Genomic DNA, 21580 nt, shown 5'->3' on the forward strand with positions numbered 1-21580 from the left:
AAATGGACTTGAAGTTCCAGTTATAGCACCACTACAAAATCCTCGACAAGGGGCATAGATTCCTCCTTCTATTCTTGATGCTTGAGGAAATCCGATTGATGAAGCACTTAGGGGACAATCTTTAAATACAAAAGCAACGCGTCTCCTTTACTACTTTTTATCTCCTTCTAACTATAACATAATTTTATCGTGTGTCACAGCTAAGGAAATCTAGGATAGACTCTAAGTAACCTTCGAAGGCATTGATCATGTCAAGGGAACCAAGTTGAATATCCTTCTCGGAAACTATGATATATTCAAGATGAAATCTGATGAATCCATGACTAAGATGTTCACAAGGTTCAAGGCCATTATCAATGGTCTTGCTCACCAAGGAAAGATCTTTACCGATATTGAAAAAGTAAACAAGTTATTGAGATTTCTTCCAAAGGAGTGGAGCTAAGTAAAAACCTCTATTCGAGAGACTATAAGGATTCATGCTATCAGCATGGATGAGCTTATAGGAACACTATTATCCTACAAAGCTAAACTTCAAAACGAGGTTCCAAGCTCAAAAGGTAAGAAGGTCATTGCATTTGTTTCTAAACAAAGCATTGCAGATGATTGTCCAACATTAGATGATGAAGAAGATGAGGAAATGGCTCTCTTCACAAAGCGGTTCAAAAATATGATAAAGAAAGAAAGCAGCTATAAAGGGAAAAGACTCGCCAAGTGTCGCGATGGCAAAAAGCAACACAAGACCAAAGATGATTCTAAGTCAAAAGAAGTGATATGCTATGGTTGTTAAAAGCATGGACATATCAAGCCCGATTGCCCCTCACAAAAGAAGAAAAAGAGCAAATTCGAAAAGAAGAAGCAAGCTCTTAAGGCTGACATTTGGAGTGATATCGACTATGCCACCATCGATAATGTTGCTAAGCAAGCTAACATTTGTCTTATGGCTAATATTGATTCCAAAGCTAATCATGATTCTAAGGGAAAGAGGACTGTCCGAAAATAGTATCTGGAGAGTGAATGTTCTAGGCATATGATTGATGATGCCAAATCCTTCATACATCCGCCAAAATCGATAAAGGACATATTTCTTTTGGAGGAAAGGAAAAAGGAAAATAGTTGGTAGAGGAACTATAAAAATTGAAGAGCTCATTGTTACTAATGTCACTCTTGTTAAAGGATTGAAGCACAACCTTATCAGCATCGGTTAACTTTGTAACAAAGGCTATGAAGTCAATTTTAAAGATGGCATCCGCACTAGTAATGGTAAGGATCCATCACAAGTATGCACGAGTAAAAGGCATGGTAATATCTATCTCATGAATACCGATTTCGAAACTACTAATTATTTATTTTCTGCTTAAGAAAAACAAGAGTTGTTACATTGTTATTGCACATCCGTGGAGATTGATTTTTGTCATCATAAAAAAGGAGTAGATTGTTGGAAAACATCCATATGGTATTTTGATCATTACAAAACCATCTCTAGTTCTGATATCTACCATAATGAGTAAAGATGATGAATTTAGTTACCATCATCAATGATCCTATACTGTTAGCAAAGATGAGAAACCATGTGACAGATGAGTGAACAAGTGCCAAGATGGTATATCATGGCAGCTTGGAAGGACCACTCCCGAAGATATTCTTGGAAGTCTTTGGTATTGATGAAAGGTGGTTAGATCGTTGAAACTAACTCAACATGTTAGTAAGTCGATATCATCACCGATGATTGTCTATCAAGTTACTCGCAAGCAACTTTGGTGATAATGTGTTCGCATTGGTATTTGTGCATGTACTTGTTGGTTTTAGAGTAGCAATATTGGTATGACAAATGTGTGATATTCGTGGACCAGCATAACTGCTGATATTTTAGAATATAGCCATTTAACCGTTTGGATTCAACAAACAAACCTGCAAAAGGACTATTGAAAGTTGACACTTTACGCAATGCGGATGAACAACGTTTATCCAGGATCATTCCTTGCATGCGAATTAGAGTTGTACCATTTGATATTCTAACAAAGACTGAAGTTGTTGATCTCTTGACAAAGACTGAAGTTGTACTAATCGCCCGCTTCCCTTACGAGCACGTACATCCATAACACGCCGTAAGTACTATCCTAGGATACTCTTCATGTACGGCAAATGAAATGAAACTTGCAAGCGAAAAGCGAAAGAAAATAAACCCAACTCCAGTACATCGTCTCAATACATCCACTTAATGAGATGCGGGAAAACTAAAAGACTTTATTCATAAAAAAAAATACCAATAAATAAATAAATACAGGTCCGTACAAACGATACAAAAAAAAAAAACTAACAATATACGCAACTGAGGTCAAAGAGACAAGACGGCAAACCAAAAATGAAACCACCAAGCCACCAAGCCCTAACCTAACACCGTCTCCAACAAAAAGTAGCATCAAAGTCAACCAACAACGAAGACTCTAGAAAGTACTTTTCCTACTTCTCGTCCTCGTCGGGATCATACTCGAGAGGAAAGCATCGCACTTGATTGAATCCTCGTCCATCTCGTCATCCTCCCGAATCCAAATCTCTATTACTTCTATATTCTCCTCTCCCACTAGTTCTATTTCAGGTATATTCCTTGAACCTAAAGTGGACGCTTCAACTTCTATCTCATCCTTGGTAGGGTGGCACCAAGAAGGTACAACTCCTTTTGGCACATCTTGGGGCCTTAACCGTTCGGATACGACGCCGTTTACTCTACGGAACCATGCCTCGAACTTATGAGGCTTATAAGATGCTTCAAACTCATCTACCCAAACCATGGTCGTCCTTCTAACATATACTACATCTCCTCGTTCAGGAAACTCCTCAATATACCTAGTCATTTCTTGGGGTTCACCTAGTCGGACAGGCAACATCTTCAATTTCTAGGTTCTGAAAAAGAAAGGTCCCACGATGGGGTGAGATTTACATCTCGGTAAGGCAAGTCCTATCCCTAGGTTAGACCGAATTAGCTCTTTTGTAAAAGCAACATAAGCTCAATATGCACAGTAACGTGATGCATACAACAACCATATTAAGTACATGTATAACGATAAGTATCAATTACTCAATCATGGCAATATATCTCATCACTTTACTTAAGACAGGTGCACATAACGAAACCAAGCCACGCCTTCCTTTCTTTCCACCTTCATTCGATTCAAGCTCGCGTGTGAAACGCCTCAGGCTAGGTCTGTGTACTTACGCATCAGACTGTCTCATCGATAAAACCCACGTAAAACGGCTCAGGTTTTCAAAATCATCTCGGGCCTGTGTCGATACATCATAATTTCCGTCCCGCGTCACTTACGCATCGGGACGTTGGCCATTTCCACCCCGAGTCTTTACACATCAGGGTACCACAATTTCTCAAGCATGCCAGCAATTCATCCTAATTATGACTTCAAGTTCAAATATAGCTCACACATAGAGCTAACAATAAAAGGTATGCGAGAACATAAATTTTCAACAAACAAAAGGCAATCAATACATATCAAGGCTATTCAATAAGCCTTTAAGCAATTGGCACAACACGATATCATATATCAAACAACATCACCGTAACTCACCAAAATTTGCATAATCCTCATCGTATTCACCCAATTGAGCCCAATCGTTTTAGCCAAGGTATAAGAACTTTCTTACCTTAAGCTTAATCAGCAAAACACTTCTTTCCTGGCCCTTAAACACCTCGGCTCCCACAATTTCAGAACAGGGCAGCAAGCAGCCTAGAGAAAATCAATCAATTCATCAATATTCCTTCGCCTAAACACAAAATCATCGATCATACACTTCCTCAACATATCACTCCACACCCTAACATGCCTCAAGGATCAAATTAAATCTCAATTCCATCACAAATAGCCCCATCTAACTCAGTAAGAACGGAACTAAAACAGGGTACCCCCTGTTCTATTTCAATCCAGCTCAAACAGTCCACAACTCAACCTAATCCTTCAATTTATCCATCAATATCCTTGTTAACACCAAGTTCTATGTATTAAGGAGCCTCACCGAAAATTTTGGCTCAAGGCGACACCGGTTGGTCTTCGTTTGGCGCTAATTCCTTCCGATCCGCCATTGGACAGTTTCTGCTCCTTTGAACACAACAATGTTCAAGGTCAAGATATCATTCATTTTCGCCCAAAAATTTCCAGCAACATTATATACATGTCTACTAAACGTCACCAAAATTTGAGCTCAAAATTCGTCTGTTTGGTGGTCCAATAAAATACCAACAGCAGCCTACCTCCGGTTGAGTCAGTTTCCAGCGACTCGCGGGAGATTGGCCGCCTTGAATTCCACAGTGGTTGAAATGGTGCACTTCCACTTGGAAAAGTTCGATAACAGGCTGATCTTCGCAGTGGTAGGTGGCTCACTGGCTGGTTGTCGACGTTTGAAAAGTTGGACGGCCGGGAAGTTGGCAATCGAAGCGACGTGCGTGAGGGAGTGAAGGAAGGAGAAAATGGAGGTGATGGTGGTGCTGTTCTGTTCTTGAATGTAAGTATCCGGAAGAAAGAAAGAGAAGACGACTCATTCTCATCCCAAATTCTCTTAGGTGTCAAGTTCATTAATTGAGCACCATGGATTAATGACATTTGGCATTGTACACATAATATCACACTTTCCTTCCAATTTTGCCCCTCCAATTTCAGCTGATATAAAGGGAATAATCAAATGACAAGAATGCCCTTGTCCGATTAATAAAAATAGGGTCGAAGCTCCAGGGGCAAAATCGTCTTTTCACACCCTTCGTCCGAAAATCCAATTTTTTTTTCACGATTTTCATTCCCGACTAGGCGTCGTCCAATCCAAACTCATTTTTTTTACAAATCTTCATTTCCATTTTTTTTTTCCATTTCTGAGATCCCATTTCGTGATCGATTTCTCGTCGTCCGTAATTTCAATTTATCTTGAACTAATGGGCGGCTTTTGTGGACATTACACGTATTGACTCTGTGATTCTCATCACACTTAGGAAAATTCAAATCACGGCTATCTTGGTTGTCATGAAATCGCAAGGGTCTATTACTAGCCCCGACGGCTGCGATCGTCATATATCGATTTAGGGAAATTTGCAAATCATACGTTGGTTATGCGGCATCACCCGCGTCCGAATCGTATAACACTAGCAATGAATCCCTTAATCGTTCTTAGATCAGCCTCGGCTCTAAATATTCCCTCAATGACCTTTATGGTTAAAATGCCGTTTTCGAATTGAATTTCCTAGGTCTACGTATCTCGTCATGCGTTAGCCTTTCCCCTTCGATTAGTTAACTCGCGATTGATCAGATCCGAGGGAGATATAACTGAAATACTTCAACGGATATCTTATAGTCAAAGATCTCGAAATGACAGGAAAATCAGACTGCCACATGTACTACCCGACACATACGGATTGTCTCTTACTAGGACCAATACTATTTGTCTTTTTCCTGGATCGTTGTTATTTGCTGTTTTCCATGCGGATAAGGATGTCCATTGTGCTTGTTGTCTAGCTATACGCCCTTGATCGCCAGCTATACATCCTTTGTAGACATCCAAAGGCTAGTGTGAAGCCCGTAGGTCTATATAAGGAGAAGGATAGCTAAAGAGCAAAGTGTGATGTAGTGTGAAGGGAGAGAAAACATTTGCGCGAGTTGAGCGAGCAAAGCAATAGAGTTAAAAAAAAAAAAAGGGAGTGAACCTTCTCCGAACCTCATAAACACCTCGACTTCCTTGTGCAACCAAGATCCGTGCTCATTATCTGTAATCACCGTAATAGACTGAGTATTCATACAAGTGTAAGAACAATGCTCGTATTTTGATAGTGTGATGTATTGTGATATAAGAAAGACACTTGGTGGTTATAATCTCCAGTGTTGATTACTAGTGGAATTCAAACGCTGTTAAAGCTATTAGTCCGAGAGTGGACCTATGTTTTCTATAAACCGAACCACTATATATATTCGTATGTGACTTGGTCTATTATTATATGCTTTACTTAATAGCATCACTCACACTAGTTCATTGCACGAAAACATTATCACTGGTGATAGTTTGTTATTCCACAAGAGTTTTTAAACATCACCACTCAACCTATTCAATCTCCCAATCTAGGTTGTATTGTTAGCCCAAACAAAGACACTAATTGACCATCGGGGGCGGGACGAGCCCGATCACCGCCCAATCGGCACCGAAAGGCATTGGGCAAATGCCATGCCCAGCCGGAGTACGCTCGGCTGGGGTTGTGCCGATCCCCCCAACTGGGCGGTACACGGTCGGTCGACGTCGCCGTTGCCCAATCATGCCGCCATGACGCTTCCATCCCCATCCCGACACCTACGATTATAAAATAGTAATAAAAAGTAAATCAATGCAAAGTCAAGTAAAAAAAGATGAGTGAGTGGATGTCATTTTCAAAAGATAAGATAAGATAAAATAAATGTCATTTTCAAAAGATAGGATAAAATGAATATCATTTTCATAGCATAAGATAAGATGTCATAAATGAACATACAAATGGACCAATCAAATGAAGATATATACCTAGCCTAGAGATAATTATTACACCTAGAATAATAGCCTAAATAAGTACCAGAATAATAAAATTTAGAAAATATCAATCAAACGAAGGACGAATAAAAATCGACGGACTGAGAGCGAGGAGTACTAGTACCCGGCCGTGGCAACGCCGGATCGTGACGCGTCGCCCGGTCCGCCAACGCTAGGCTAAACCGCCCGGACCACGTCACCACCCCTCACCGGAGGTCTTCCTATCCCAATTTCAAAGGTTAGGATTAGTTTAACAATAATTACCATGGTTTAGCTATTGAATAAGCCAGTAATGATTGTCATTAATCTAATTAATCTTCTTGATACATGGACCAATGAAAAATTGCCAAAAATCTAGTTGAAAACCTTAAGGATAATGTGGACAATAGAAAAATGATAAGTAGCTACCCTAAGATAGGATGACACATTTGATTAATAGGCTTGCTAGGTGGTCCAATTGGATTAAGACAAGAAACATATGTATTAATGACAAAATTTTAGGCTACAAAAGGAGATTAATCTCCCATTTTGAGACCACAATAAACTTCACCATCTTCCTTCTCCTCTCTCTACCACTGGCTTTCTCTATCTCCCTCACCTCACGTTGCCACCTCATTCGCCACCTCACCACCGACACCCACACCATCGTCATGCCACCAATGCCGTTCCGGCGCCGCCATCGCCGCCTCACGCTGCCCATGCCGCACCTCACACATTACACGTTGAAGCTCTAAGTCTTCGTATTCGGGTACGGGTAAATGGGATTACTAGTTCTAAGATGGTAATGTTTGCTTAATACTTCCATGAAGTGTTACATTGATGTTGAACGAGTGCATTTGCGTGAATACATGCGTTATTGCATTAGATCACACCGATACTGTCTTGCATGATATAGTTTTGAAATGATTCATGCGATTGCAAGAATGTGTTGAGCATGTCATCCGAGGAATGATGTAATTGCAAGCCAGAGTTGGCTTGATTCGAGGAGCCATGAGTAGCTGGGGCCAAAAATGATCGTTTAGTTCCCTTAAAGACCCAAGGGTTCGTTATTATGGGTAAATTTATGGGCTGTCATTCCAATGAAGGTGATTATGTGAGACATTTCTGTTTGTGTAATGTTGGACCCGCGAGTAAGCGTTCTCGTGAAACGATTATGCTAGCCAAAGTGGGCTTGTTTATGAGATTATGAAATTGAGCTGATGAGTTCATGATGCTTATGGGTGAAAAGCTATGTGATGGAATCTTTGAGTTCTACATATTGATATGTGAGATATGTTGCATTCTTATAATAGATCGCAGGATAGCTTTGTTGTGTACTAGGCTGGCATTCTTGCTTTAGGCCTAATAGTTTCATTTGCTGGATTGCTTGCACATCCCTTTATTTTTCAGGAAATTAAATGGATCCGCCACAAGCTCCTCTTTTTGGAGTGCCCACTCATATGGAATTATCCTAGCGCGAGGTCATCGATGTAGAGTGTGACATAATCTCACACAAAAATGTTCATTTGAGTGCCGTAACTTTTAATCGATCAATTAAGTGCCAATTTTATTTTTAAAACATTCACTCAAATGCTGAAAATCTAACGTGGCATGGCACTTGTGATGACTATTTTTAGAAAGATATGGCACTCAAGTGATCGATTGAAAAGTTATGTGGCAATCAAGTGATCGGAAGAAAAGTTATGACACTTAAGTGAGTGTTGTACGTAAGTTATGGCACTCAAGTGAGCGTTGTACGAAAATTATGGTACTTATGGTATCCTTATCCCCAGTATTCAATGTTCATTAATAAAATTATCACCGCTCTCATATTAAAAAAAATATCAACTCTCCATTTTCAATGCTTAATTTTGTTAGTACATTTTTCTCATTTTTATCGGATAAAGCACTACGTCTCATTCATCATTAAGCAAATGGAAAAAAACAGTCATTCATACATTTGGTTTGACTTCCTCAGGACGTGACCTTAAAGGTGGCGTTAGTAAAAACAAATTAGTAGTTATTCTTTGAGGTATAATAATATGCTTTTTTAGAACTTAATTAACTTCTATTTAGACTGCGTCTTTTTTGGTCAGGAGGCATGCTGATGAAATAATCCCAAATATAATCTCCTAAGAGGATAAAATTTTATTAAGATATTCCCGGAGCAACCTAGTAATAGATTGCTAAAGTTTGGAAGGATAGTTAAGAGGGTTTGTGTGGCAATGGTTGATTGATTCGCAATATTCTCTAAAGCAGCTTTACTTTGTTTGATCCCTTCTAACCAATTTTGAATGGATTTGAAGTTTTCAACCTCTGGTTGACACTACCGTTAGAGATATTGAGGCGTTCCTTTAGTCTGAAAATGGAGACAATGTGAGTTGATAATGATAGAAGGCTAATCACATTTATCCCTCGAAGTTATTTGTCGGTCTGCTTCATCGTTTTACCTGCCGTAAATCTTGTACTCTTTTTACTTTATTTGGTGCACATATTTGGGATGTTTTTACCAGTTGTCGTAACTGATGTCTAGGCATCAGTTAAAAGGGTTTGTGTGACAATGGTTGATTAATTCACCATATTCTCTAAAGCAGCTTTACTTTGTTTGATCCCTTCTGACCAATTTTGAATGGGTTTGAAGTTTTCAACCTCTGGTTGACACTCCCGTTAGAGATATTGAGGCGTTCCTTTAGTCTGAAAATGGAGACAATGTGAGTTGATAATGATAGAAGGCTAATCACATTTATCCCTCGAAGTTATTTGTCGGTCTGCTTCATCGTTTTACCCACCGTAAATCTTGTACTCTTTCACTTGATTTGGTGCACAAATTTGGGATGTTTTTACAAGTCTGGTCGTAACTGATGTTTAGACACTTCCCAGAAGGAGAACATGCATTCTTTAATCGTCTTTATCCTTGACGAGGGGCCAAGATGGAATTTTCTACCTTTTTTTCCGATGCTCTTGTCATCTTTTACATTTATACGCTGAATTCTGCAGGGAGCTCATCCAATCATCAAGTGCATACTAGGAACTTGTGTTGAAGGACATTGAAGATGCGCGCAAGCTTTTCGACGTATACGTGGTCAAACTGATGTGGCCATGGTTTTGCTTCTGTTGGTATTTTTTCAGACTGGCAGATGATTCTGAAGGGTGACTGCTGGGGCAGCAAAATGGCTTCATAGAGTGGATTTATCCTTCATCATATCTAAGTGATCATTCTTCACTTATTCACTTGACTGCTCTTACTCTTCCTTGTACTTTTTGCTTAAAGCAAACTGAAATGAGTATTAGTGCTCCATTCTGGACCCGAGGATAATGGCTGGAAGCATGTTTATGTGAAATCGTTGGGGGCTAATATAGTCTATTAGGCTAAGTCGATTATTTATGGAGACAGTCAGATCGACATCGGTAAGATTAGAATAATGTCACATGTTCTGTACTATGATTAAGACTGTCTGTTGTTTGTACGAGGTAGCCGAGAGATGCTCAGGGAGTATGCCTGGCCCTGGTGAAAGGCGGGCTTCTATGAATTCCTTGGAGAGAGGTCTCCTTCTTGATCATGTTCATGGCTCAATTAGTATGGTCTTTCTCCTCTCACATGCATACCATGCTCACAAATGCCAGGCGAGAAGCGATTCAAGAGCTATCGCGCGTTTAAAGTACTGCCACTCTTCAAAAGATTTGCATGTCCAACAATTGTACTGCAGAAATGAAGTATGAAACAACTTGATACTGGCTGCAAATGACAAAGCGAGACGAGTTTGGACTTTCGAATGTCGCCAGCAACATATCCTTACTTGTCGGGTTAGGGACGTGGACGACAGTGTTTTCTGCGCATTAAAAAGGCAAAGGATGAAGACGGAATAAGATGTCGTATCAGATCCTCTCCTCCTCTTCTCTCGCAGAGAGGCTCGAGATTGATCTTGAAGGACCCTATGGACCTGGTTCGACAAATTCACTGCCGTGCATGCGCGAGCTCTTTCTAAAAGCACTGCTCCGACCAATCTGTTGGTGTGGTTTGTTAGAACGGATTAAGCACGTTGTTATGGCAAAAGTCATGTTCATCACCAACCTCACTTATTGCTCAGATTTGTTTCACATTTTGCTACTTTGTATCAAGGATTGGAACGTGGAATGTGAACTTTTAAGTCTGAATGAATTGCTGTGATTATCTCTACAATTCATGAACCTGTAATGCATCTTTGATGGGCATATATGAGTTACCCATGAATGATTTCAGCTTTGCATTTCTATTTCCAATGAGCTGGGCCAATGCATGTTTTGAACCATCACAATTGGTCTATTAAGTGACAAATTCGAACAGGTAAATGAATCCCTCCTTCGTTAAAAACTTTTAGGGAAGGTTTTTCTTTTTACCAAGTGGGGAAATCTAAAATGCGCTGTTGGGACCGCTCTTCATCTCTATGTATAGCGACAGCTTTAGGAGCCGCCCCAAGAATGCTAAGGCCCCGTTTGTTTCCGAAAAAATGAATGATTGAAAAATATTTTCTTATAAATGATTTTTTTGTATACTCAAATCTTGTCTTTGCCGGTGATCTCCTAATCCGGCAATAGCGAAAGCTTTATTGGGAGACTTCCACATGAGAGAAGGGATCCTCGAAGGGGAGAGTCCGTGAATAACTAATATCGCAACATAAGATGAGTAAAAAGAGAGGGGATCTTGCGCGACAAAACGGATTTCTTTCTAGAATGACTTTTAGCTTGATGAAGGTGGCCAGTTGTGACTTTTTCAATAGTGGTCTCCCGTGCCGGTTATGGAACGTTCGGTATGAGATATAGCTACACACCAACTATTGATATACCAACTATTAGAATTCCCACACCTAACATGGAATATTACTAAAAGCGTATAAATCCCTCTACATGAAGTAGTCAGTGCCCAAGACACGAGCAAATCGGAGATTTGCTCACGATATGGCTCGAACTTGTGATTTCAGGAAAGAAAATATAATCTCGGAGGAAGATAATATGACCCTTTTACCCACTTTGGCTACCATGCTCAGTAGTACACGACTACCATGATCCCCGGGTACCCGCCTAGTTATCTTAAACAGCAACATCCTTAGATGGTGTCGAATTAAAGGGGAAACAAATAACAGAAAGTTGGAAGGAGAATAATTTGGGCAGCAACACTAACGTTCCCTTTATCTTTACTGCTTGTCCTCTACCCTTGATGGCATCACTTAAACTCCAACAGCCAATCGTGACATCTGTGATTAATGCCTACAAATTTGGCAAGAAACACTTCTTTAATCAGAAGAAAATTGACCATCTCATTCCATTCTAAATAATATTTCACAGCCCGGACGGTCTTCTCCGCACTATTGGAATCAACAATATCATACTTACAAAAATAACAAAAGCTGAGGAAAACGGCAGGCACAATGTGGAGACCCAGCAACATTCTCCTCCCCCTCCTCCGTGTTTGATTATAACTAAAACCAGCCATTTGGCTCATTGGCATCTTTGGTTCATGTCCTTCCAAGGAGCTGTCTCTTTCACACAAGATTAAGAAATTCTGGATAGAAAAAGTCAGAAAGTTGTCCTAATGGCAGCAACTCTTGTTTTAAGTCCTTGTTTATGGTGAATACAGATGAGGGAAGTGATAATTTCTAGATACTCTTCTCACAATCTCCAGCTAAAAGCTATAGCCCTCCTGGATTCTATTCATCACGTTTCCCCTCTATAGTTGACCCCCAAAGTATATACCTTTGCCTTAATCCTATCATCATGAATCACCTTGTCTAACTCATACTTCTCTCATAGTGTTTCAAATTCTTTCAATAGACCAACCCTTCATGACCATGGCTAAGTCCTGCAGATTTCACAAACTGGAGAATGAAGAGCGATTCTCCTTTATTCTAATAATATCAGTCGTCTTTGCCGCGATGAATCTCGTGTCCTCTGAAACTGCGACAGCCAACTGTTCTTTGGATGGTAAATTCACCCTTTACGATGTTAACCAAACTTGCCAAAATGCGAGTTGGGGTGGCTTCATCAACCACGAGTGCTGCGGAGTACCCTTTGATGAGTATCTCTATGCTCTAGGCCAGCGAGCGAACCTGACTGGACAAATATTCCTTGGTGCCACGGAGCAGAAGAACTGCTTAGCCTCGATGAACACTACTGAGACGAATGTCCTCGGATGTGGAATCGAGAAGCTGACAAGAGGGGCTGGCGGCTGCTCCGAGTATTCGGTCACAGATGTGGTGACTCGGCTAGGAGATAGCTTAAGGAACTTAAGGGGAGGATTGCGACCTGGGTCGAGATCAAAATGGCTCATTTACTCAAGGTTGCAGCCCTTGTTCGGCTAGGTGGGAGGAGATTGGTGAATCATCTGTTAATGGTACAGAGACAGCAAAGCTTGAGGCCGATCTATGTCGGTTTGCGGTTTTGATTACGTTAACAGGCAAAATGTCTGGTGATAAATATTGGGTAGAGACAGTATACAAATGCCTTGGGGAGCAGAGTCTTCCCGTAGGTAAAAGTTCTATTGCTTTGCAGATGAATTGATCAGTTCTGCATTTTATTTCCATGCACAATGACTATCAATTACCTACCATGATAAGGCTTTCAAGTGATCTAAGCATTTTTTTTTTTTTTAGTCATGTCAGATGAAACGGCCACTAACAACAAGAAGAGTAGCATCATATCTATAACAGGCAAGCTCATCGGAGGAGTCCTTTCAACTGATGATTTCCAAGGCTTAATGTTTCTCTGTGCTGCAATTATCTGTTGTAATTTTCTGTCTTGGATGATCCACAGGCCTAGGGATTCTAATTGCTGGTCTGGTAGGAATCGTCATAGTAATAATAGCTATTGTATTATGGATTTTGTTCAAGAAAAGGGTTACAGTTAATGTCCCAAGAGAAAAGGAAGGTACTGTTGAAGTCACTTGAAGATCATGCTTCAACCATTTCCTCATCTGCTTTTCTTTTTTTCTTTTTCTTTTTTGTAATCTTGTTTTTGCATATTTTAAATCATGACAGATGCACCAAAGCTGCCTTCCGAGGATTCCAGCAGTCTCAAGATATCGATTAAGGAAGTTTATTCGGCGACAAACAATCTCAGCCCGACAAAGTTCATTGGGCAAGGCATAGCAGGTAAGAATCAAAGATCTTGCTCTCTTTTTCTTATTCAGATTCATTACATGCTAGCAGGATTGAATAGGTAGAACACATTGCATTCCATCATCACCGGCAAGAAGACGGCAGAAAAGCCTGGTCTTTTGGCAATAAGCACTTCAAGATCTTTTGGCATCGACCTATCTAGCAAGACAATGGTTTCACTTAATTTGCAGAAAGGGAAGCATTGATAAGAAGGCACAAAGGCCTGGTATCATCTTCTGCATGCCCCAACTGCTGCTTAGGGGCATCTCCAAGAGCAAGGGAACAAAACAGGAGCAAAAACCAAAACTAGAAAGCTGTAAATGAACCAAAAACATACATGAAGAAATTTTTGCACTTACATGGAAAGTATTATCTATGTCGTGACAGGCAAGGTGTACAGGGGCATACTTTCCAATGGTCAACACGTGGCCATAAAGCACATCATCAGCGAAGGCCATACAGATACATACGTTAGAGAAGTCGCGAGCCTGTCGGATGTCCGGCACCCAAACTTGGTACCTCTGCTGGGCTATTGTGAGAATGAAGATGAATGTTTCCTTGTTTATGAGCTATGCCACAACGGTAACCTCTCAGAGTGGCTGTTTGGTATGAATCGATACCCTATCATGTCTATCCGTTCCCGAGTAATCACATTAACCACCGTTGACCTCTTACTAAGATTGTGAATTGCAGGAAAAGATAAAGTTCTCTCGTGGATCCAAAGACTCAAAATCGCCATTGACGGTGCAAGGGGACTCTGGTTTCTCCACACCTATCCAGAAGGCTGTATTGTTCACCGTGATATTAAAGTGCGTTTTCGAGTTCACACAGTGAATGCTTCTCTCTTAACCAATCTCTGTAGTTTTGCTCTGGACTGTCTCTAAGCTTCAACCATTACTTGCTCAATTCCCAGCCTACAAACATTCTTATTACTGCCAACTTCGAAGGCAAGCTCTCAGATTTCGGATTGTCCAAGGTGATGGACGTGGGCCAGTCGTTTGTGAGCTCAGAAGTCAGGGGAACATTTGGTTATGTTGATCCTGAGTACAGAAGAAACCGTCATGTCAATGCTTCAGGTGATGTCTATAGCTTCGGGATAGTACTTCTGCAGCTTCTCTCTGCACAGAGGGTTATCAATCTAACTGTGAATAGACCAATGCCTCTAGAGAGAAGGGTACGGATCAATGCTTTTATCAAATTCGGCAAAGTCATTTTCCCTATGATTAGTTGTCATATGAATGTGCTTTCTACCTCACAGGCCAAACTCCTTACGAAAGGCGGGAACATAGCAGAGTTTGCTGATCAGAAACTCAATGGAGAGTACTCGGCCGAAGCTTTTGATCTCGTACTCAAGCTGGCATTGTCATGCACGGGACTTAAGCAGCAAAGGCCGTCTATGGAGCAAGTTGTATCAAAACTAGAACAGGCACTAGATATGTCTGACTGAAGGGAAATCAACAATATTGCGTGACAAGAGAGAGGAACTCGGCATACAAAGAATGATAGGAAAAGAAAAAAGTTTTCTGATTCAATGCAGCATAATCAACTATATGTTACAGGGGTACATAATATTTTATTTTCAGTGACATTGAAAAGAGAATCAGAATACAAGGGTTTATTTGTACAGAAGGCTTCATGGGTAAAAAAAGCAGAAGCCAACATGACTCAACTAGCTCTTCAAAAATTGAGCTAATTTTGTCAATGCATCACAAAGGATGAAAACAAGAAAGCATCTGCACACATTCTTCTATCTACAAGACTGACGACTGCAACGAAGTAAAAATTTTTCCCTCAAAAAATCGGGTTACCAATCATGGACAAACTGTCCTGTTGGAAAATTGAAAGCAGTGAACCACAAGATCTTCTTTCAGAAAAATCCTGCAGAAGCCTGATGAGAGCGCTGGCCTTCTTGCTTGCGCGAGAAGTGCCCTCACTGAGTAAGGAATAGAGTGATTGCATGAGAGAGCTACTCTTCACCAAATTGGAGATAACTTCTGCACCACCATTGATGCCCAGAGCCAGCAACAGAGTCACACAATGCTCCCTCCCCACCCTTGAGGTAGAAGAATTTAGAATCCCCATGATTATATACAAAGCATCAGCATGTAAAATTGCTGATGTTCCCTCAGGGTTCTCTGCTATGCTTGACAGAACAGCCAGACAATCATTAACGAAATCTTCTCTATCAGAAGACTTCAACTGTTGAACCAGCACCGGGACCACTCCGGATGCAAGAACTCTCCTGCGATTGCCATGGTGCATTAGAAGCCCAAAAACTGCAACTAATGCGTTCTTCTTGCCACGACTGGTTCCATTCTTGACCATCTCCACTAAAACTGCGATGGTTTCTGGAATTTCCCCAATCAATTTCCTATACTCCTCCATCGAGGCAAGGTAAAACAGTGTTGCAGCTGCGTGCTGCCTAGCTTCAACCTTATGCCCATATTTGAGAACCTCCACAACCAATACCAAACCACCATTCTCGACGATAATTGCTTTGCTCTTTGAATGCTTCGAGAGATTCAAAAGAGCTGCAATAGCATTTTCTTGGATTGATGAATCCCTCGACGTCAGCAACTTTAACAAGTGAGGAATAGTTCCAGCTTCAACCAAGCACGATCTATTAAAAATGCTCCTCTTGGCAAGAAGCCGGATCTCATAGGCAGCTTTATTCCTCTCCACACGAGTCCCAACCTCCAGCCTGAAAGCTAGATAGCTCGCGAGCATTTTCATGGCACCTTCTGCTGCCACACTCCCGGCAAGAACAGTCCTCGAAATATCGTGATTCTTGTGAGCTGATTCAGCGAAAGGAATGCCATTCTCGGAACAGTATTGCTCGATCAACCTCCTAATCGTTGCATTTTGAACTAGTTTCGTGCTTGCAAGCATCTCACCTGTCTTAGGACAGGTGAAATTTCCAGCCCTGAACCACTTCACTATGGAAGCTCGATCATATGTATGTCCTGTAACGGTGGTCACTGGATCAACCATCAACTCGAGAGAAATTGGGCACCGAAAATCATCTGGATTGATGCGATCGAGCACTTTAACAGCATGCTCTTCATTGGATTGTCCATTGGATTCGATGTCAACAACCTCGAAAAGCATGCATCTACAGTAGTACATCAACCCCATCAAACTACTCAGAATCTCCACCTCCCGCTTCTCAACACTTAAAAACTCGAACCCTAATTCAGCATCCAAAAACCTAATCTCCTTATGGCAATCGCTCCAGCTCCGCACACCAACATAATCAAGCACACGCTCTAAACCACTCCTCTCCGGAGCAATCCCGCACGCGAACCTACTCAAAATCCAATTCAAATTACTAACCGCTGTCCGATCATCTACACCAACTTCGAATCTCACCTTACGCGCTTGCCTCACGAACAAACCGGCGACCTCCCTCGCTTCGACAGGCACGTCGACGTCTTCCATGGGCAGCACATCCAGCGCCGTCGCCATCGCACGAACCGAGGCGCGAAACTGGTCCGCCACGTGCTCCGACTTCATCAGCATCCACACGCGCGCGCCGTCGCGCGTGCAGTCTTCCAGGAGGTACCGGAGCTGCTGGAGCGCCAAGTGGAGCTCCGAGAGGCTGAGGGCGATGGAGCCGGGAGCGTGCGGAGGGACTTCTTCGAGGAAGATGAGGAGGTTGGAAACGTGCCGGATCGATTCGGCGGCGCTCCGCTTGTTGCACGCGAAGCGTTTGCATTTGTACGCCAGGATCGACCTCGCGAGGCCGGTGAGGGAGGAGAGGATAGTGGACGGAGATGCGTAGTCGCAGGGGGGAACCGCCGGGAACGTGAGAGTCCGGCGAGTCGACTCAGTGGTCGGCTTTTTGGTCATTGGGTTTGGGCGGAAGAGATTTTGTGGGAAAATAATTAAAGAATTGAAAAAAGGAAAGGTTGTTTTTGTCTTTTTACGTGTTGTAGCTTTGCGTTTGTCTCGACTTCGGTTTGCGCTTTAGGAGCTGACAATATATAGGGTGGGGAGAGGGGTAGGAGGCACTGGACTGATTTGCCGCAGGGACACGTGTAGGAACCCAATTGGTCCTTGGGGATGAGTCAGATCTCAAGCGCACAGTTCTTTTTAGCTGGCGATCCTGGGACACGTGGCGAGAGGACAAGCGTGGGGTGGCTTTCCTGGATCGTTCGTGAGGTGACGGAGAGAGTGACACGTGGAGCGAGAGCATGGGAGGCCTCGTGGGACGTGAAGGCACGTGTAGCGTAGTTTTTGTTTTGTTTTTTTTTTTTTTCTCACGTTGAACATTGAGCAATTATCGGGGGATACTTTAGTAACTTTACTTTCGCCGTGCAACTCCCTTCCATTGACAGTACGATTGAAAAATATTGTTTATTTTGCTTATAAAATTGAATGGCCCAAAAAAAGTCGACCCCTCGTAAAAATATTTAAACACAAATCGTCGACGATAAGAAAAACGTTTTTCATTGTTTAATTGTTACAAATGATACAAACGATTATTTTTAGTACAAATGAAGCCTAAGTGGATGCGTGTATTAGGAAACTGTGACAACTTAAGTTATTAATTTATTACTTTTATCCCGATAATTTCATAAGATGTTGATAGAACAACTCAACTTTAGTGATATAGATTATTCAAATCTTTTCAAACATGCGGTTAATTCATTTAATAGGGACGAGTTTATTTTGTCCCATTGTATACTGTAACCTCCGACGGTGGGATTGAATGGCTTGTCGGAGTGGCATGTGAGTGCGAGAGAGTAAATTTAAAAGACGGCGGAATGGGAGGTTTAAGTAATGCTCGCATGTTGATATTCTGCATCTCTTGCTCGCATGTTGATACTCTCTCTCTTCTCTCTCTCTCTCTCTCTCTCTCTCCCGTTTAGTGAAAGACATCCATTTATTGGGAAACATGTGTGGTCAATTTTCAAGGAGGCTCCAATAGAAACTACAAAATGCGATCAGAATATACATTTCGAATAAAGAGAGTAGCATACATTTTATGTCCTAGTTAATTTGCATGCTAATCTAATATGAGCCGTTACCGATTGTTCGAAAAATTGGAACTAATTTCCTCACAAAACAAAAAGATATCTCATTTATTAAAGGTCGGGTTCTTGCATTTTAGATTATTTGGGCATTTACCGTAATTTCTAAAATGGGGTTAGTTTTCTTGAAATCTATTTTGACGGAAAAGAATAAAAAATCTTAATATAAAGAAATAATAGAATAAATATAAAGATAAAGAGGCACAGGACAATAGGACATGGCCGCACAGTACAAGGAAATAAGAGGCATGGGCACAGCCTCGGACGCGCTTTACCTCCACCAAGCCCGAATGCTACGGCTCACCTACTTTTATTTCGCGAAAACTAAATAATTTAAAAAAAATATTTATTTAAAAATGATCTTTTTAAAAAAATTTAAGCAATAAACATTTCTATCATCCGTGAAAATATTTTCGATGATGAAAATATTTTTAATTGACTAATTATTTTAAGGCTCCGTTTATTTTGCAAAAAACGAAGGATTTGCAAAATATTTTTTTAAAACGACCGCTCGTACTGCTTACACAATTAAATAAAGGAAACATATTTTCTAGGGGTGAACATGGTTCCGGGATAGAAGCGAGAACCTGAAACCGGAACCTGTAGGATCCGGCCTGGTTCCAGGTTCCAATGTATGCGGGGTAGGTTCTAGGTTCCAAAAATTGAGAAACATGTTCCAACGGGTAGGTTCATTTACATAGAACGGAACCTGACCTAGATAAATAAATTTTTATATTTTTCTTGGTATATGTTTTTGCACGATCATATAATGTTCTATGGCATCTGATGACGAATGTATGATTTGGAGCCAAACAAATTTTTAGGTTTCGTGTTCAATGGATTGGTTTGGGTTTTAAATGTAACATGTACGAGTCTAAAATCACTCACCCTTTTTTAGATGTTATAGCTTACTCTTTTTTGCTTAATTAAAAATGAAAAATAAAAGAATTGATAGGTTCTCCTGAACGTAGGGTGTTCTGGTTCCGGTATGACGGATGTTCCAGTTTAAAATAAGAACTTTGGAAACCTATATTTTCAACATCCATGAAGATGTTTAGATGTAAATTGTGTCGATAATTAAACATTTTTCATTGGCTAATAATTTTAAGAAGTAAAATTTCATTTGTTTTGTGGAAAATTGATGATTTAAAAAATACTTTCCTAAAAATAAATGCTTGTATCGTTCTCGGGAAACATGTGACAATTTATGTCTAAACATCTTTGTGGACGATGGTTTTCTTTTTCGTTTGTTGATTTTAACAAACAATACAAATGACTACTTTTAGGAAAATACTGTCTAAACCATAAGCCTCCGTTTATTTCTTGAAAATTAAATCATTCGAAAAATAATTTCTTAAAAATAACTACTTACAAAAAATAAATGAACGAAAAAATATTTTTCCTCATGAACAAAAAAATTCAAATTTACATTTTTGCCAATTTACAAGTACTATAAAAGATCATTTTTAAGAAACTATATTTCAAATCATTTAGTTTTCCCGAAACAAACTATACCTGAATTTTTGAATGCTCAAATAATATAGATAAATCAGACTTTTTATTTTTTTGCTTTTCTATTCATTAGGATGCACAGGTGTCAAATGGGTATTTCGGGTTAGGTTTGGGTCGGGTTAAATATGGTCCGGCCCATATTGATCCATTTAATCCGTTTTGACCCATTTTCACATAATACAAATTTTATGACCCATACCCGACTCAATCCAAATTTGACCAATGCCCGACTTGACCCGTATAATTTAAATACTTACATATTTAACCAAATCATGAAATATCTATTTCATAAAATTAAAAAATATAAAAATTGTTTCGCCAATCGACCACCCACCGTAGCCCGCCCAAAGCCACTCCCATGGCTCGCCCGCCTACCACCTTTGTGGTCCCCCTACATGTCCCCACCATGGCCCGCCCACTGCCGCCCTTGTAGCCCGCTCGTCTGCGGCCACCGTGGCTCGCCCGTCTCTGTCGCTCGCTTGCCGCGACAGCCTGTCCTCCGCCATGACCGTGGCCCGCGCACCTCCTGCTGCCGCCATTAGCCTCGCAACCACCGGCCCATCGCTAACCATCGCTTTGTTCAAGGGAAGATTCAGCCCTTCATCCTGAGCCGTGTACTCCCATAGCCTCTTCCCATGCTTCGTCAAGAAGGGCGTGCTCGGGCTCGGGCTCGGGCTCTCTTGAGTCACTTGCCCGGGCAGTGCAATGGGCCTTGTAGGATGGGGTCGAGGATGAACGATACCACCGGCGACATGCCACCGGGCTCGCTTAGCGGGATCGCACGTGAAATGGTAGTGAGAGAGTACGCCAACCATAGTTGCTCCTCGCCATTTTTAGCTGCAAACTTTTGGTGAGAGACAAAGCCGGGTTGGGCAAGGGCATTCATGAGGTGGCGCGGGAAGGGGGAGACCGACGATGCGGTGACAAGCTCAAGAAAGGTCATGGGATGGCCGTGGTGGTGTGAGGGCGTCGGGGATGCCAAGTTCGATGGCGCATTTGAGGGACATGGAGTAGATGGAGTTGAAAGCATAGGTCCATATGTGAGCATGGGCTTGCTCCATCCCGCTCATCACTCCATTATCAATTGAGTCCATTATTCGGGGGGAATGACTAGTGAGATTGGATTAGGTTTGCTGTTACGGTGGGCGGGCGGACGGGCGATGAAGGCGAGGTCCGGGTGGGTGGGCGGAGGGGCGAGTGGAGGTGGCGGGAGGAGGGCAGGCGGCGGTGGTAGTGGCGGTGGGTGGGCGGGCTTTGTGGCGGGCGGGCGATAGAGGCGGTGGGCAGCACATTACAAGCAAATAAAAGTCGTCTTGCGAAGCTATAGATCATGAGTTGAAAATGGGTCAAAAATGGATTGAGTTAAAACCCATATTTGAATAC

General features: G+C 41.5%; 1 protein-coding gene, 1 long non-coding RNA gene and 2 pseudogenes across 2 annotated transcripts; 1 reads left to right on the plus strand and 3 right to left on the minus strand.

The window, feature by feature from the left end:
• Positions 1-12363: 12363 nt before the first annotated feature.
• LOC115730536 lies at positions 12364-15365 on the plus strand (annotated as a pseudogene).
• Positions 13651-14153, minus strand: LOC125316154. The gene is made up of 2 exons (XR_007199470.1): positions 14012-14153; positions 13651-13918 (listed from the first exon to the last, which is right to left on the minus strand). It is a non-coding gene; the product is annotated as an uncharacterized LOC125316154 (long non-coding RNA).
• On the minus strand, positions 15153-17594 carry LOC115730535 (U-box domain-containing protein 19-like). The gene has a single exon (XM_030661155.2). It carries the CDS (start codon positions 17499-17501, stop codon positions 15444-15446), a length of 2058 nt encoding a protein of 685 aa, XP_030517015.2. The 5' UTR covers positions 17502-17594; the 3' UTR covers positions 15153-15443.
• Positions 17595-20568: 2974 nt separating this feature from the next.
• On the minus strand, positions 20569-21320 carry LOC115729682 (annotated as a pseudogene).
• Positions 21321-21580: the final 260 nt, after the last annotated feature.

Source organism: Rhodamnia argentea, chromosome 1 (assembly GCF_020921035.1).
Source record: "Rhodamnia argentea isolate NSW1041297 chromosome 1, ASM2092103v1, whole genome shotgun sequence".
Classification (NCBI taxonomy): Eukaryota; Viridiplantae; Streptophyta; class Magnoliopsida; order Myrtales; family Myrtaceae; genus Rhodamnia; species Rhodamnia argentea.

Coding starts and splice junctions, on each gene's coding strand:
- LOC115730535 (XM_030661155.2), bottom strand. CDS start 17,501: ATGACCAAAAAGCCGACCACTGAGTCGACTCGCCGGACTCTCACGTTC.